This window comes from Phyllostomus hastatus, unplaced genomic scaffold (assembly GCF_019186645.2).
Source record: "Phyllostomus hastatus isolate PE091 unplaced genomic scaffold, TTU_PhHast_1.1 phas_contig_34, whole genome shotgun sequence".
Classification (NCBI taxonomy): Eukaryota; Metazoa; Chordata; class Mammalia; order Chiroptera; family Phyllostomidae; genus Phyllostomus; species Phyllostomus hastatus.
In genome coordinates, this window is record NW_025333857.1 from 57,385,581 (window position 1) to 57,404,122 (window position 18,542).

General features: G+C 48.0%; 1 protein-coding gene across 4 annotated transcripts in view; it reads right to left on the reverse strand.

Moving 5' to 3' along the window:
- EPB41L4B (erythrocyte membrane protein band 4.1 like 4B) overlaps nt 1-18,542 on the reverse strand; it is a 118,103-nt gene that overhangs the window by 33,796 nt on the left and 65,765 nt on the right. For 3 of the 4 annotated variants that reach the window (XM_045840283.1, XM_045840282.1, XM_045840281.1), the window contains exon 16: nt 16,267-17,915. In XM_045840283.1, the coding sequence (XP_045696239.1) occupies nt 17,771-17,915 (145 nt within the window). In that variant the 3' untranslated portion in view covers nt 16,267-17,770. Of the gene's footprint in view, nt 1-715; nt 835-3,121; nt 3,346-16,266; nt 17,916-18,542 lie in introns of those variants that run through there. The other variant, XM_045840284.1, reaches the window with a different exon arrangement.

Below are 18,542 nucleotides of genomic sequence, written 5' to 3' on the forward strand. Positions count from 1 at the left end.
TCCCTGCTGTGTGACCAGGGAAAGTGATTTCCCTTTCTCTGGTCTGCCGTTGAGAAGGTTGAACTAAATGACTGACCAGATCCAGCACCAACGTTCTACAGTTCTGAGATAAAACTTGACTTTATTTATAAGGCTCTCCGTTTGGATGAGAACAGATCTAGCCAACAGAGAGCCTGGCTTCTGCCCTGTTCCTCCCTCCCTCCTTCCACCCTCCCTGTCCTTCCATCAGCAAATAGCTACCGAACATCCGTCAGAGAGAGACAGGAAGTGCTGCAGACTGAACTGGGCCCACCCCACGAAAATTCCTATGTAGAAGTCCTGACCCCCAAGGAAATGATATATAGAGAAGAGGCCTCTGGAGAGCAATTAGACTTAGATGAGGTCATGAGATGGGGACCTCATGATGGGATGAGTGGCTTTGTAAGAAGAGGAAGAGAGAAAGATCGCTTTGTCCTAGAAAGTGGGAACACAGCAAGAAGCGGGCCTTCTGCAAACCAGGAAGGGAGCCCTCACCAAGGAACCAAATCAGCTAGCACCTTGATCTTGGACTTCCCAGCCTCCAGAACTAAGTCACGCTGGGCAGAAACGTCAGGAAGGATTGAGTAGAAACCCCTCCAAGACAAAGGCACGGGGTTAGGAGGCAGGCCAGGGTAATAATCAGCGGTCTGAAGTGAGCCCAGGCCCACGCTCATCGCCCAGCTCCGGTCCTCAGCACCTTATTTATGTTGATGTGCAGAGCAGGCCAGGGGCCAACGGCCTTCACAGTGTCCAGTTCCAGCTTCTTCAGATGGGTGGCCGTCTCACTGAACAGGGCAGGTGCGCCTGGAGTCAGTTCTGCAAGAGACAAGGGGGATGATGAGTAAGGAAAGGTCGAGAGGACAGAGGGATGGATACAGGTGGTAAAAGACGCTTGCCAGAGCCTGGCCGCCAGCACACCTTCCGCCTGCCTCCTCCCCTGGCAGTCTGACTCTCCTGCATACACACTAGCGGATGTGCCTGACTCCCTCCTAAATGAGCTGGGTGGGTGGCCTCGGGTGAATCACTCTACTTCTCTGAGCCTCTAAGCCATGTTTAATTGAAAATAAAATTATTTACCTTGCAGAAGTGTTGTGAATAAAAAATGAGGTCCTTCATGTACAACTGCTTTGTTAATGGTAAAGCACTATGCAAATTGGAAAGATTAGTGTTCAGGCTAACAGGCATATGAATGTGCCCTTGAAAACTCAGGTATAATTCCCAAGTTAAATTCATTTTGATTTCCATTTCTGTACTGCTTTGGATTAGTTCGCCACCACTCCTCCTCCCACTAGCTAGTCTTTACCCATTAAGACGTTAAATATTCAACACTCATTACCTACCAAAGCTTGTGCCAAGAATCGTTTGCAATTGGGATCTGGGGAGCTGGGATGAAGAGATGAATGAGACAGACACATGTGCAGATCACTCCAAATAAGAGCGATAAAAGGCTTATTCAATTGCTGTGGAGTAAGAGGGAAGGTACTCTAAAGCTAGGAATAGGGGAGGGGTGTTAGAGACCCTTTTGCTGTCAGCCTTTGAGCTGGTTCCTGAAGGATGTGTAGGGGTTTGCTGGGGTGGAGAAATGTGTTTCAGGTGGAGGAAACAGCAGGTGCAAAGAACAGAGCTGGGACACAGCACAGTGTTTGGTGAGAGGAGTAGTTCCCTGTGGCTGGAGCATAGTGAGGAGTGGACGGAAAGCTGGAGACCTTGGCAGGGGCCAGGCTGTGAAGGTCTGTGTGTTCGTGCTCAGAAGTGTGGGCTTTCTCCCGGGACAGCAAAGAACCGTGAGAGGGTGTCAAGGCATCTGGTCAGAGCTCCCTGGTGAGAGCTCTTGCCCTGGCGGCTATGATTTGGAGACTGTGCTGGAGGAGGCGCCCTTTTGGGGCTGGTGCAGTTACCCAGCTACCAATAGATCAGCCACAGCCTCGGGCAAGGGCAGTGTGGCTAGTGATGAGGGGGCAGAGATCTGATTCTTCAACACCAAGGGGACGATGAGGTCCCGTTTCTGGCTCAGCCAACCCAGAATTGTTTCCTGTGGTCAGAGGGAGAAGGCACATGGCTCTTTCTTTTCACCAGCTCACAGGCTCATGAAATGTCAGTGCTGGAAGGTTTCTTGGCCATCCATCTGGACACCCTCTACCCCACTTCCCAGAGGAGAAAACTGAGGATCCAAGAAGGGCATCTGACTCAATAGTGAGGATAAGAATCACAGCCTCTTGGCTCCTGCCTCCACCTCAGTGCCTTTTCAAACCACATATGATAAAGAATCATCAGTTCTAGCCCTGGCTAGTGTAGCTCAGTGGATTGAGTGCGGGCTGCGAACCAAAGTGTTGCAGGTTCGATTCCCAGTCAGGGTACATGCCTGGGTTGCAGGCCATGACCTCCAGCAACCGCACATTGATGTTTCTCTTTCTCTCTCTTTCTCCCTCCCTTCCCTCTCTGAAAATAAATAAATAAAATCTTTTTAAAACAAGAATCCTCAGTTCTTCTCAGCCCTGCTCCCCTCCCCTGCTGTCATAGACAACTCTAGGGTGAAATAGAAAAAAGTGAATTTTTAGAAAAATAACAGACATACAAAATCCAAGCCTACTTTGTTTTATTTTTAACAGATAGAAAATCACTGTCATATTGCTAAGGATGTTTCTAATTGCTTCATCCGCATTTCCAAAACCTCTCTCACAGGGACCCGTCATTGCACTCTGGGTCTACCTGAGGTCACCTTGCTCTCAGAAGAGGGATGTCAGAAAGGGGATAGCGTGGGTTTTCCTGAAAGTAGGAAAGCAGAGACTCAGGCCATTTCACTCCCCTCCTCCTATCGTCCATTGCTCTGAGCCAGTGCTGGGTCTGCTAAGGAATGAGGAGGTGGAGAGAGGATTGCTACCTTGCAATGAAATCAGTCTACTAGTAAATCATACTCCCTAAGTTGTTCCTACCTAAGTGCTCAAGGCCCTTGTCTGCTCCTGCCCAGACCCGGGACCCCAGCACCACCATTACCAATGGTCCATGCTGCACTTGACGTGTCCATCTCGAGAACGTAAGGATGCCTGCCACGCCCTGTAGCTTCCCTCGCCCTACCCTCCCTGGGCTCCTGAGCTCCACTCACTTGTAAGCGATTTAGTGCTGGAGTTTGGGGACCGCAAAGGCCCCTCCTTGTTCTCCAGGGTCAGCGAGAGGCCATAGCTGGGGTGATGCTGGTGTTGGTGCTGGTGGTGGTGGTGGTGGTGGTGCCTTCCCGAAGCTTTGGTCGTGAATGGCGTGCCCCCATTCTCCTCGATGCCGAAAGGCAGCCGGTCTGAGCTGCTGAGCCCTGGGGAAGGGAGCGGGTAGCTGTGGAGGGTGTCAAAGTTGGGATTTAGAAAAGCAAAAGGCCTCGATATTCCTGTGCGTACTTTAAAAGATGTTCTCAGAGCATGAAAAACCAAGAGAAATCGGTCCAACAAACAGATCCACGGGGTTATGGTAGAACAAGACAGAAAGGTAGCATTGCACTCCGAGAAAAGACAGAAAGCGGAAACTTATATACATCAGAGACCTTCGACCTTAAAACATTCTTAAATTTGAAATTGAATAACTTCTGTTAAAAAAGACGTTCTCTAAACAGGAAGGAGAATATGAAAAACAGTAATGAAAATAATTTGTTAACCACCCTGTGATGAGATCATCACGAACTGGAAGTCTTAGAGCAGCTTTCCCTTCCACGCCATCAACTCCCCCACGCGGAAAGGCCCTGCTCCTGTCACTGCTGTCACACCTTGGAATTCCCATTGTTCCTCTTGTTTTTATTTATTTTATTTTTTTACCAATATTGCCTTATCTGAAGTCCACGTCACCTCCCACATAGATGCCTCAAATGGATTCCTAACAGCTCTCCCTGCCTCTGCGCTCTCCCTCCCGCAGCCCCCTTCCCCCGCACCAGCGGCCAGAGCTGTTCTGATTGTGTTCTAGAGCACTCCGTTCTGGTCACATTCGTGGCACGCCTCGCTCCAGGTGCTTGCACACCTGTCCATTACTAGTGATTCTCAAGCATATAGACAGAGACCCCTTTTGGAAATCTGATAAAAGCCATGGACCTCCCCTGAGAAGAAGGTCCCAAGATGCTACATTTCATACTCAATTTCAGGCTCTCTATAGCCCCTCTGTGGACTGAGATTGAGAGCCTTGGATTGCAGGATAAAGACCCAAATTCATTTGTGTCACTTACGGCCCCCCACGATCTTGTCCCATTCTCTTTTCAGCTCATCTCCTGCTGCATTCTTCTCTGCACCCTACTTCCTTCCCAGCCTGGCACCTTTTACCTCTGTCTCTTGGAGTCCTTCCTCATTCCTCAACCCAGCTAAAGCACCCCTTCCTCCAGGAAGACTTCCTGCCTTTAAGAACCAGACGGAAGGTCTGCTCACAGCCCAGGCAAAGCTAAACACACTCTCTGCTCATTCCCATAGGCCAGATTTCTACTGCCTACTCCTCTCTGTCTTCAAGGAGCTCACACCTCAGTGTAGGAAACACCGTGATTCGGTTAGTTATGGTGGTGGAGGTAACTGATTCTCTGGGGGTTAGTGAAGGTGTAGGAGAATTTGTCACGAGGAGGGGAGCATTCCAGTGAGATAGTTACGTGTTGGTAACTATCAACCATTCTTGACACAGAATCCTTTTTCTTACGGGAAACCCCATTCCTATGTTTGCAGGAGGTTGATATGCCCCCTTCAGGGTGGGCCTGAGACAGAAGCCTGGCCATTCAAAGTTCTCCATCCGTTCATGTAGAGTAATTTGTTGTGGGACAGGATCCAATCAGGGGCCAGCAGAGTTTACCCCGAGGTTTATCACAGGGAAACTGGGAGGAAGGGTTTCTCTTCCCTTTTGAGAGGGAAGTGGGGCTATACTGTGACTTTTGTGTGCCCGCAGTGAGCACCTGTGCCTTTACCTCTTCTCTGTAAGAAAACTGAGAGTTATTCTTTATGATTGCATTTGTACAAAAATTAATACCACATATTACATTAAACCATTTTACTAAAAGTTCGTTTTTATTTCTGAGTTTAAAAGAAATTTGAACATTTTTGCGGGCCCCTAAAAGTATTGTGTGCCCAAGGTATTCTGCCTACTGTGCTAATGAATAATTTGGCTCTGGCTACAAGTTGAGCCTACTTATGACCATACTGCTTGGATACAAAGAAGTATGTGTGAGAATGAGGCCAATGGACAAAAGAAAGACAAGATGAGGGGAGGTGACAAGATGAGCAGAGGTTACAAGTAGACAGAAAGAGAGAAAAACCCCTTATGGTATCATTTGAACCTCTGGTTCCAGCCACACCTGAAGCTGCCTCTACCACTGAACTTTTCAATGATACAGTCCAGTAAATTTTTTTCTGTTCTTTATTTATTCATTTATTCTTTCTTGACATGGTTAGATTTCTTGCATTTATAACTTGGATGCTCTGAATCAGTGGAGGTATGTTATTTTGCTATTGTTTTTTATTTGTTTTATAGAACTTTTTCAAGTGAAAAGGTAGAAATGGCTATTGTAGGCGTACGAACTAGTATGAGCACAGGAATGGGGGCTGAATGAGCAAGGTGGCAGGGGGAGACGGAGAGGGGATGAAGTAGCAGGAGGTGAGGCTAAGAAGCCAAGCTGACACCAGTTAAGAAAGATTCGTGTGCCAGGTTTTCCAGAAGGCAATAAGGCTCTGGGGAAAGGGCTTAGGCAAGGACGAGGCAGGACTGGAGTTACAGTTTATAAAGTTCATTTTGCATGCTGTGTAGAGGACAGACTGGTGGAGGGAGACTCCAATCCCTTCCTGCAGCAGGGCTGGGCCTGGGTAAGCCAGTGGAGGGAGTGAGGTGAGGAGCCTTCTGGGACCTTTCTGGAGCAGTGTGAGCAGGGCTTGCAGGCTTGGTGCTTAGGGCGTGGGGGGAGGGATGGAGAAGGCGTCTGCTGCAAATGGAGGATACGTTCTAGAAGAAACTGTGCTAGTTGTCCCCCGACATTGTCCCATCGGCTGGGTCCCTCGTCCACCCTGGCTGCCTCCTGGAGGCTATGCCTCCAGGACAGTGCCACATTGTGTGCAAAAGAAGTGACTTTGGCCTATGGGGGTGGGTGGGTCACAGTCCAGCCTCACCTCTCCAACCTGAAACATCACCAGAAGTATCCACCCTCCCCAAGAGGGCAGCAAAAAGCACACTGAGTTGTTGTTGACTGGGTTCCAGTCTCACTTCTACCCCAACCTGGGGAGGAACCTTGGACAGTGGCTCTGGGCCTATTGTCTTCCCTGTGACAGAAAGTGGGTCAGACAAGTGCTGGCATCTTCTCTGGACTGCTCACTGCACACTGATGTGCTGCCTGTATGCAGAGTGACTCTTACCTACCCATGCACGTGGCAGCTTCACAGCAGGATCCTGGAGGCAGGAACGGCTTCTTTGTAGCCCATCAAACAGCACAGAAATTCTCCAGATACTTTCCAGAGGAGCCTGGTTGGGGCAAACTGGCTCCTCGTCACAGGGACAACTCCCTATTCCTACTCAGAACTAACGCATCAGGGAGATGCCGACACACCTCTCAGCAGAGCTTCCTACCAACTGATGGGCCTCTGAGGGGTGGCAAGTGGGTTGAACCATTTACTCTTTCAGTCGTTAAAGCCAGTGGACCAAACCCAGGAGGCTAGAGCCTCAAGCAGCCTTGTCTGCTTTGCCTCCATGTGCTATACAAATAAATCTTTTTCCCTGTGTGCCAAGGAGGAGAAAAAGTTTAGAAGTACTACCACTTGTCCATACTCCTGCCCATTGGCCTGGAACTGTGGCTCTCCAAAGGGGACTCTGTTAGCAGAATCGACGCAAGCAACCGTGTTTTTACACCAGACGGTGTCAGCCAGAATCAACCTCCCGACTGAACACCAGTGCATTCACTGTGCTCTCTAAGTACTCACAGAGGAAAACAAAACAAAACAAAACAAAACAAAAGCTACCTTTTTTGAGTGGCCAGCGCTGTGCCATCTATTAATTAATTTATTTTCAACAACCATTTGAAAAAGGGACAGGTATTATTATCTTTATTTTATAGATAACAAAACAGGAACAGAGAGATGAATCAACTTCCCTAAAGCCACACAGCTAGCAAATGGCAAAGCTGGGATTTGAACCCAAGCAACCTGACTCTAGAGCACTGTGCTCTCTCAAGCACTAAGAGACACTGTGTTTCATCTTTTTGTGGACAAAAGAAGGAGCATAATGACATTAAAGGAACGCTGGTTGGCACTTAGCTTTGGTGTTACTGCCACTTAGCTATATGACCTTCGGTGACTCATTTCACTTATCTGGGCCCCAGACACGGCATATGTGGACAAACATTTATTAAGCATTCATATGCCAGGAAGTACAGCTCAATGAAATATTTTGATCTCCGCTGTGTCCAGCCGAAAGATAGGACAAGGTGCATTTACTTGTCATGGTTTCCAGGATACCTGTCACTTCCTTCGATTTTTATTTAGTGGAGACTAAACAGAGTGGACCATTAGACCAACATATTTGCTACAAGCTCTTATTGAATTCAGTGGAAGCATACCATTTGGCAGTAAGTACAGATAGAAAATATATTTGAAAAACTGTATCTTTTTCATAATGGGTTTGAGAAGAAAATTGTGTAAACATCTTAGAAATGTGACACATTCCAAATGTTAGATCTATTAATTAGAGATGATTTCTTTCAGCAACTTAGCAGTTTTATTTTTTTTTAAAGAGCAACTGGAGAGAAAAGATGTCCTCCCTCATTTTTCTCTTTTCTGAAAAGGTCAAAATTACATTTTTTGGCATGGTTTAGATGTCTTTATATAGACTACTAATTGGCAGGAGAGAATTTTCCCAATTTGTATTTCTTTGAAGACATCTTCCAAGCAATCAACTTGGAAGTGTCTCATTCTGGTGTTAGCACGGGGGATGTCTAAATCCTTACAGACCGGGAACTCTTCTTCTGATTGGTTCATTAGCTACCTGCAGCCGAGGGAGGCCTCTTCTCAGCGTGAGTTCCCGGGCCTGCGTCAGCACCTGGCACAGGGCAGAAGCTGGGTAAATGTGTCTTAAATGAGTATCAGAGGGCATTAAGTTTTAATTCTCCCTTGGTGATTTATCAAGGGTTCTTTTCCATCAAAGTTTCCCTCTGGTCACGAATCCCCCAGGTTTCCCTCACGTCACATTCTAGTCTGTGTCAAACAGTGGAGGCAACGATTCCATATGCCTTAAGGAGCGACAAGAGCCTTGAAGGTTCAGTGGTAACCGAGTCTCTGTCCTGGGTGGACCAGAGCAGGATGCGTGCCCCATCTCGGAGTCTGGAATTTTCCTTTGGCGAAACTGCTATTGAACGGGTTCAATGATAGCCATTCGACTATTGGCAGATGGCAGGCCTGGACAATTTCCTGCCAGAACAACTCATCTCGTGCGGATAGCACTCTTGCTAATTTTTACAATGGCTGTCTGACTGTGCACGAGGCACCACGCAGCTGTGGGGAAGTGCTCTGCCATGTTTGTGGTAAGGCTTCTGCCCCTCCCTCCAGATCAACTTCAGGGTCCGAGTCCAAAGAATAAATAGTTCATGAGTTCATTTTTGCATTGAGGCTATGGCTAAGAGTTTATTCAATTTCTTTCCTGCCTTAAAAAAAAATAGAGACATAAATATAGTTGTTTTCCTTTCCAGCATTCACTTCCAATCAGTCTAACAGTGTTTTTTCTTCTTAGTTTCTTACAGAGTTTTTAGGGGGAGGCTCTCATTTCTGCATTCCAGTGCCCACTTTGCCTTAAATGAAGATTCCTTTTTTCCAAGTGGGTAACAGCATTAGCTTGCCCCTAGCCACTGTTTTAAATGCATCCTACACAGTGTCATATAGGAGCCCTCAAGGAAGAGAGAAGCAAAATAATCACTGCCATGAAGGCACAGCTGCTAGTGCATAAAATCACGTTGAAAGAGCCAGTCGGTCGTTTTCCATCCCTTGCACTTTGAAGGAGCTATGGCAGACGCGGGCACGAGTGGAGAGTGCTACTCTTCCGCTCCGCAGACACCACCCACCCACCCACCCAATGAATGACGTGATCGTTCATTCCAGGAAGACGTTCAGGTTATATGCATACATGTCATGCTCTGTTAAGGGCAGATGTTAGACGCTCTAACTGCACGAGATGCCAGTGTGAGCAGGAGCTAGAACTGAACCTGGGTACGTGTTTTTGAGGTGATACAGATGCGGTTAATCTCTTTCGGTTTTCATGAGTGCTTAAAAATCTCCTCTAATGATCCTCTCTGTCTGTTCTTCCATTCTAGTAGGTTTTTCGGAAGCTTCTATTCTATCCATCCTGTAAGCCTCTGAAGCCTATTTTAGGGGCTTGTTTAATTGCCTTTAATATTGGTACAAGGTCCATTATTCAGCCGCGGATGATGCTGGTGGAGCCATTAGCACAGCAACGCCTCTGGCTTTTGAGGTTTCAGCTGCAGAAAGTGGCTGTCGAAACCATCCACCATTCAGGAGGGGACGATTAGGTAGATTTCTGCGGGTTTCGCATAACATGAGTCCACAGGGATGTTCCTCTAATTATTCTAACCCCTTTTTTAGTGGGTCGCCGAGACTGCAGCCATTCTGGTGTTTTCAGTCCTGCAGTCTTTCCTCCAATAATGCCACTGCTGAGCCTTGGGATGTGGCTGTGATTTTAGATCCAATATATTAGAATTTTAATTGTACCTAAAAGGAAATTCGCCGTTCTTTGATCAAATGCACCAGGGACATTCACAATATCTGAGTGGGTATTTAAGATGTCTGCATGGAAAGTTCTCAATAAACTCCCAAACAGAAAAGGAAATGTGGATGTCAGAAGTCAATTCTTTATCTTGTCTATGTTTACGCTTCCTGTAGTCTATCTCCAGGGCCTGGTATCCTGCTGATGCTTCCCTGAACTTCTGGAAAGCCGCTTTCAAGAAGTGTCTGGTAAATATCAACGTTTCCCAGCCTTCCCTTTCTTCCCTATTAAAAGGGCTAAGATGACATGATTCATTTTACTTCATCAGCCTGATATTTATTAAAGACCATGACTGAAGAATAGGGTTTCTAGATGGTTCACAGAAAATAAGCAACCAATGGCCTTCAAACATAGGAAAAGCTGTGCAGCCCTGCATGTAGAGAGATGCAGTTCACAAGGAAAATCTGGTTATTACCCACCAGTGGAACAAAGGTCCAGAAGAGTCAGCTACGTAAGGCTAAGAGCTTGTTTGTTGTGGGATCACAGAAGCTCTGTCAAACCACTGGGGTGGGGGTGGGGGGCAGCATAATCAGGTAGAATGTCTTTGGAAGGAAATTTCATCAGACAATATCCTAATTAAATATGCACAGACCCTTTAACCCAAGTCTCTGCTTGTAGGGAATTTATTCTACAGATAGATTTGTTCAAGTGCATAAAACAGAATGTACGAGGAGATTCGAGGCAGCCTAAATGCCCATCAATATTGATTGCTTAAATAAATACACGTGCTTGTTTATATGTAGAATCGCTCTGGATTGACAAGAAGAAAGGCTAACAATGTTTGTCTCTGGGAAGAGCTCAGGAACTGGGGAATAAGAGGATGGGAAGAAAAAGTAACTTTCAGATACCTTTGTTTGTATTTTTACCACTGTCTGTATTACCTCCTAAAAAAAGTTAAGAAGCACAGCGGTTCCCATTATTACTTTCACTTCGTCTCCAAATAGCTAAACGGTTCCTCTGCTTTGTGTGAGATGAAATCCCAAGTTGGGGCAAGTGGGGAACGGAGCAGACGCTACGTTTCCATTCTCCAGATTCCTGAGTCCCAATTGTACCAGCAGACAGACTCTCGGTGGTCTCATTGATGCCGGCCTCTCTGCCCATTTTGTCACATGCAGCTGGGAAAGCATTGTGCACCTTCTGCCTGGACAGTGACTTCCCAGGATTCTCAGACAGAAATATCACTTCTATTTCTTTCCATCCCCTCTCAAACTCCCCATGGTGTTTCTGCTCTTTGCTTGTTAGCATTTCAGGGCTGTGTTTTCATGTATTGTATTAACCCTCCTCCATCTGACCTTTCCTTCGGAAGCAGGCACCTCTGTCCATTGCTAAACTTAGACCATACATCTCAACCTGTCCACCTGCAGAGATACCATTTCTTGAGCTAAACTGTATTTTCTTGTCCTATTTCTCACCACATGGACTGGTAGGGCCTTAAATCTAAAAAAAAAAAAAAACCACCCAAAAAACAAACAAAAAAAAACCCCACAAAACAACAGAAAAACCCCAACAACCAAAAAAACAACCGACCAACCCCCCAACAACCAAAAAAAACCCCCACCTCACTAAAAACTGCTACCAGTTAGCATCAAACATTGTGCAAAGCACCTCACATACACAATGTCATTTAAGTCTCCTAAACAGATATTGCTAAACTCCCTTTTAGATGAGGAAAATGAACTGCAGAAAAAACTGGCTAAGGGTCACATGGCTAGGGAGCGGCAAAGTTGGGATTCAAACCATGTGAGCTTCCAAAGGGCCCACGTTGCACCTGGCCAGAGGAAAAAACCCGCCCTCCACGGTGGACCCTGGTGTCCTCTCATCAGCTCGCAAAGTCCTGTCACTTTGCTTCTGCAGACCCCCATCCATTTCCCCACATGGCCCGAGTCTTGGCCTGGGTTGTCAGGCTGGGGTGTCCCCACGCCCTAAACCCTTCTTCCATCCTTTGGAGTTCCCTGGCCCCTTGCTTTGGCGCGGAGAGCAGAATGATGACATAAACTTGTTAGACAGACTTGGGGGAGGGACATTATAACGAGTTAAAGCCATAACAGAACCACTGGAATTCTCACATTCTTCTTCACAGTGAGCCTGAGGAAGTGCAAAACCACGCAGAGAAGAAAGATCTAGCTGCTTGTTATGATGTATCCATCCACTTACTTCGATTATATTTACTTCATTCAGAACAAACCCAGGCGGGTATTGAAGAAGCCTCAGTGGAAAGTTCTCAATAAACTCCCAGTCAGAATCTTACCTTCTACACACACAAAAATTGTAATTTAAGTGAATCTCAGCTTCTAAACAAACAAAAAATGTAATTTAAGTGAAAAAGCATGCTTTTGAGTGAAACTGATGTCCTGCGTGTCCTACATTTCAAAATTGAAAGATGATATACATTAAACTTTTCTACCTTGTTAAAAACAGTCATCGAAATGGAAATGTTTCTCTCTTTAAATGGCGCGATGTGGTAGCAAATAGTAGATGTGGTCGGGGACTAGGGCCAAAAGCCGGATGCTGTCCAGAGAGTCGCAGCATTTCGAGGGAAGAGGGGGTGGGGAGGAGAGGGTGACTGTGGCAGGCGCCGTCACATGTGTTTGTAGGAAAAGGATGGGAAGGGGAAGAAAGCCTCATTTGCCTCAGAGATGAGAAGCCGTCTCTGGACTCCGTTAGCTCCATCCCCGGGCGGAGACTCGGACGTACCGCATCTCTCACCCTGACCCCACCACCACCACCACGTGCGGAACTGTGATGTCCACCTGTTGACTTACTAACATCGTGTCCACTTCTACAGAGCGGGCCCCCACTTAAGGAGTTAGACCGGAGCCATGAAACAAGGGCCAACAGAACCAGACAGGAAACTGCGCTTTTCCGAAGCGAGGCCCCGCACCTGCCCCCTCCCTCGCCTGGGACGACTGTCAAAACGGAGGAGGCTGGGCAGGCCTCACCCCGACCATGGAGACAGAGCCTAACAACCTCAATTTTTAATCAGCCGTCCAAGCCATTCTTTGGTTGCCTAATTTGGGGGGAAATGGGCCTATTTGCAGAATTGCCGAGGATTTCTTTTGCCCAGGCTCGACAGAATGCCAATTTCATGTTTGCTTCACCTTTAGACACCCACCAGGACTTAAAGTGTGCCCTTTCGTGAACAAAGGGTCTCTCCTATTTTTAACAGCAGTTTGCCTTTTCTCTCTCGCCCTTCTCCGCCTGGTCCCGGCATTTGTCTGTTGCCTTCTGTAAGAAAATGGCAGAAGGCAGATCATTCTAGGTCTATTCAGGGTATTTACCTGGTACTTCTGCAAGAGTCAGGGAATTAACTTAGAGGTAAGTTTGGGAAATATTGATCCAAAGGGATCAATACCGCTGTTCAGGGAGTTCTTTGATGAGCTTAGATCTTAAAAGGCCCATTAAAAGCTGGAAAGCCAAGGGCAACCGAAGCCATCTATCCTTAGCTGTGTTCAGAGCAGGACCCAGGAGGCTGGGGTCACAGACCTGGAAGGATGGGGTAAATGTTAACGGCAAGAAAAACAAAGAAGGACTCCGCAATGTCCTCATTCCGTCGTCTTCACTGTTAGTGAGAACCGCTTTCAGTGGAAACGGCAGACCAAGGACCGAAACAGGCAAGAGGGCTTTGAAGGCCAAGGTAACTAGCTGGCAAGATTTCAAGACTTCTCGTCCCTAGGAATTACCTCCATCTGACAACACTGTCCATCCACTGTTAGATATCCCGAGGGGTCTCAGAAAAATAATGGATGATGCAAAACCCGTCAAGTCCCTGAGTTTCTAAAACGCAAAAAGTGAACTCCGTTAGTTATGAAATACGGAGCTTGGTTTCACTGGCAGGTTAGTGCTCCAGGAGAAGAGGCTAGTGTGTGAGCCCTGCAGAAGGAAGCAGTGGGTCGTGTCGAATGGGCAGCCCGTTAAGAAAGCAAGGCTCCCTTTCTGCTCCTGGGGAAAGGGGGCTGTTGCTGAACGAGTGCCCGTGTGGACAGGGTCACTGGATTCCTGGGAGAGGGTGGTGGGGCATGAAGTTCCTAGACATCTGGGTGTGGGGGGAGTAATGGGGTTACTGGCTCACTGGCAAAGGTGACGGACAAGGTTATAGACCAATGGTATAGAGGGTACATGGGCTAAACTGCTGCTGGTGGTGGTGGCTTCCCAGTAAGTAACTAGACTGCAGTGTAGTGAACTCCTTACCATCATAACAGTGTCATGAAGATGGGGGTCGACGGGGTCCCAGATGGCGGGATGGTTGGCGGTCAGAGGTGTCAGAGCACCGAGTGGGAGGCCACGGGCTTTTGAGTCTGAACTCTGACTCACCACCCACTGGCCGTGTGACCACACGCAAGGTGTCCAGTGAAAGCCTAAACCTGAGCTTCCCATGTGTGGGAAGGATCCACTGACCTCACAGTGTGGTCAGAGGATCAAGAGAAGTGACATGTGTAGAGTGTGAGGCACATATGTGGCTATCAGCCCCCCCGTATGTTACCATGGACCAATGTCAATCTCCCTGGGTTTCCAGTGCCCTGCGGCCGGAGAGTTCTCTGCCGGGTGGTAACACTCCACATTGCACCAGCGCCTCACGGTGCCTATGAGGACACCACAGACACACTGACTGATACTCAGATGATGAGGCTGCAGCCAGAACATTCATCCTCAGCCAGTGTCCTACTCAAAATGCAGGGCCGCAGACTGGATACGGTTGTTCAGGTGCCTCTGGGCCAGCTCAGAGATGACGTGTTAACTGTCTGCAATCTGGTTTGACATTTCCTTTAGAATGAACGTGGAGTAATTCATTTGCTGAACGGACAGACATTCCTGGAGCACCTGTTATCCATCAGGCACCGGGGAACAAAGGTGGATACAGCACAAAGCTCACACGTAAGCACGTACAGCCTCCGGGAGGAGATGAAGACAAGAGGCAGTTTTAATACAAAGCAGTGTGTGCACCACTGAAATAGATAGGAGCTGGGGGACAGTGGAGCGGAGCGCAGAAGCTAACCCAGTGGCAGAGCCGGGGCGGCCAGAGCCCCTGGAGAAGGCCGAGGCTGAGTGGAAACGGAAGGGATGAGCAGAAGCTGGGCCGAGGGGAGGGCAGTGACGGCGTTCTCGGCAGAAGGAGCAGTATTTGCAAAGGCACAGATGGGAGTGACAGCAGGGTATGGTGAATGTCAGGAACTACAAGCAGTGTGGTGCTGTAGGAGTTTCAACAGGAGGGTGAGAAATGAGAAAATATGCTAGCTGGGGCAACGAGACAGAAGCAGAGAGCAGGGGAATTCCACAGAGAAGGCCTTGGACTTCATCCCGAGGGTGATGGAGAACCCTGGCAGGTGGCAAGCAACGGGATGACACAATCAGATGGTGTTTTGGAACAATCACTCTGGCGGCTGGGAGGAGACGGAGGTTGTCAAGAGAGGCTGGGGTCAAGGAGGTCAGGAGGACCAGCTCTCGGCCAGAGAAAAGAGGCTGCTTCAAGGATGGTAGCAAGGAGAGAGGGTGGGCTGACCAAACTACTAAGGAAGGAGCGTTAAGCAGACCTGGAGACTGCCTGGGAGTGGGTGGCAAGAGGGAGAGGCGATGCCGATGATGTACAAATTCTCACCGCGGATAGAAAAGAGAGAATTCGGGTGCAGTATTTTTCCGCCGTGGGTAAAAGAGGAGAAGTTTTAATTTTTGACATGCGGAGTTTAAGATGCACATGGAATGTACAAGTTGAAAGTCAGTCTGAGACGCAGAGGAATCTGAGAGAGAGATAATGGCTTCAGAGTCAGCAGCTTTGCAAAGTCATGACAGATGAGAAGACGCAGGTAGACGGTGACAGTGAGAAAAGCAGGGGAAGGACTCCCGGAAAGAGCAAGGTTTCGCAGGATGCAGGGGCAGAGGCTGTTTCAAAGAGCAAAGAAAAACTCAGGGGGCTACAGGATCAGCTACCGGTGAGGCCGAGGGAACGGAGATTCTAGAAGCTGCGAGTGAGTCATCACCTCTGTCAAAGGCAGCGGACCGAGGTCCCGAAGCTGAGGAATAAACAGTGTACCTGGGATTCAACAACGGGGAGGCCACGGATATGCAAACTGGTTCATCTTTCCTGGTTGCAGACAACAGAATCCAGTCAAGCTGCTTTGGGCATCAGACCTTTATTAGACAGCGTCAGACTGAGTACGGCAGCAATCGGCAGGAGGCCACAGACGCCGCCGGGGCTGACGGCACTCCGCCAGGGACAGCAGCTGCGAACACCCACCCTCACTGGAGGACTGTGGCAGGAGAAACCCCACTGCCACCTGTGCCCGGGTGCTAGAACCTTCGCCAGAGCTGCGCCAGGGGAAGAAATGCCTCAGCCGCTGCCTACAAGAAGAGCCCCTCTCCCCCAGAGCAGCCTCGCCCTAGCACGGACTTGCTCGGTGCCACCGAACAGACTCCCGGGCGCTCGCTGTCACGTCACCTGCGCCATCCACAGATGACACTTTTGCGCAGCACAAAATAAAGATGGAGTCAAAACAAGCAAGAATAATCTTTATTCCTTGGAAACACATTTGTAAAAACGTACCAATAAGATTAAAAGCTTCAGAACACATGTATTTGTACACAGCACATACAGTGGGCATCAGGACACCGGCTAAAATGGGTTGTAACTGTAAACACATCTCTTTGGGGAGTTTATATGGGATACAGATTCCACTGTGCAGGGTGGGCAGCTGACTCCCTCCTTCTGGATAGGTTTTTGGGGTACCCAAGAGAAGATCAGATTTTCGCAATAAAAAGGTCTCAAGAGATGTCAATACGTTTGTTTTAAAGGCTTGAAATGGGCCAAATTACAATTACATATATAAAAATGACACACGAAGTGATTTCACAAAAGCACGAACCAAAAATATCTCAGGCCTACCTATTAAGAGAAACAATGTCTGACTCGTGGCTTGAAATGGGGGGAAAATAAATATTTTGGTATGAGTTCTATCCTAAAGGACAACACATTAATTTCTGGTTCTATAGTAAGACTGTGCAACAGCCACCCTCTGCTAGTCTACAGAATGCTTTGGCACGACTTTGTAGAGCCTTGCATGCAATAATTTAAGCCATATGCATCTCGGATTGCACGTTGCTTTTTAAAAGAGTGAAGTCTAGGGTGAAAACCAACCCTCGAATTCTACAAATGTTGACAGTGTCTATCCATAATCATGTCTTCTGAAATCACGCAAGTTAGCAGCACCAATCATTAAGACAATAAAAAATTATTCTTGTACTTGAGCAGCAAATCCTATCAAAAGGGATGCTATGCAATTTATGATTAGTAAAATCTCTAAAATTCGAAGTGGCTACACTGTCAAGATCTGAAATTCAGAGTCTCCCTGCCATTACATAATAACATCAGCCAAGTGAACACATGTTTATTTAGCTTCCGGGTGGGGTCACCTCTGTCACAGAGGGGGGACTGCAGTTTTCCTATGAGATAGCCTAGAAATATTAAATTTTAGTGAATCACAGAATTTCAGAGTCGGAAAGGACCTTGATGATGGGTTAGTCCAAGCCAGTCTTTTCAGATGAGGAAGAGGAGGCCCACGAAGGCGAAGGGGCTCATCAAAGATCACACTACAGCAGGGGCTGGATCCCGGCCATCCCCATCCTCGCCGTATTACTGGTGCTTTCTGCAGAGCTATCTCCCCACGTTTCTCTGGTTTTATTTGGTCCCATTCATTAAATAACAAAGGAATATCAGATACATAGAAACACAATAAACACAGACTTTAACTCCAGTCTTAAAATCAGAACATCAAGGTGATTCCTGAGCCTTTACCTACCTTCATTTTATTGAGAATGCAGTCAACCATTAAGTTACGACTAGCTATTGTGATTGTTTCCTGACATTTACACGGACACGGACAACACCTTCCCGCACTATTCCTTAGAGACGCGTTTACAGACACATCCGTGGGAGGCCGAGACACTCGTCATGGGATGGGATGGAACAGGGATGGTGAATGGAAGGGAGGTGCTCGGTCTCTCACAGCGTGGTCATGAGCTTATCTGGACACATCACACTCTGCACTCCTAAGTTCTTCTGGTTCTGGTTGTGGACATAATCGAAATGGCCGTCCTCTCCACTGGCCGACGCTTTCCAAGGCGGCCTGTCATCCTGAACGGATGGCCTGTTTTGTTTGCAGAGTGAATGGTTAGTGGGGGAATGGAAGAACATTCAGAAACGTGAGCGAAACAACATGAGCGCGAAGGGAACGGGCAGGGAAAACTGTGAACAGTGTGAGGGGGAATGGCCTGCACGCTGAAATGAATGGACTGCCTACTGTAGTTCAGACATTCAGATGTGGGTTATGTGGCAACTTCCACGAGGAGAAGAGCTCTCTCTGTCTGCGGCTGTGCTCTCATCCCTGCAAGGGTGGTCTGGGGAAAGCCAGGCAAAGGTGCAAAGCTGCCTCTGCTGGGGGAGTCTCAGGGCTATTATGCAAATGCCCCCTGTGGAAGTCTTATGCGGCATTTACCAAAAGTACTGGACCAAGGAACTCTCTTTTCCTGGGGCCGGTATCTCAGGCAGCGCTGCTCTAACTCTGGAGAGCCTGATAAAACGCTGGGCCCTACCCAGAGCTCAGATGCAGGTCTGCACGGGCCTGAGACTCTGCCTTCACAAGCCCCCAGGGGACTGACACTGCCGGTGCCAGGCCCGCGGGCCTTCTGACAGGAGCCCTGTCCCATCCCTCCCCACGGTTCCTGTTGTGAAATGCTGAGTGAGGGCGTGCCTCCGGAGGAAATTAATATGGCAA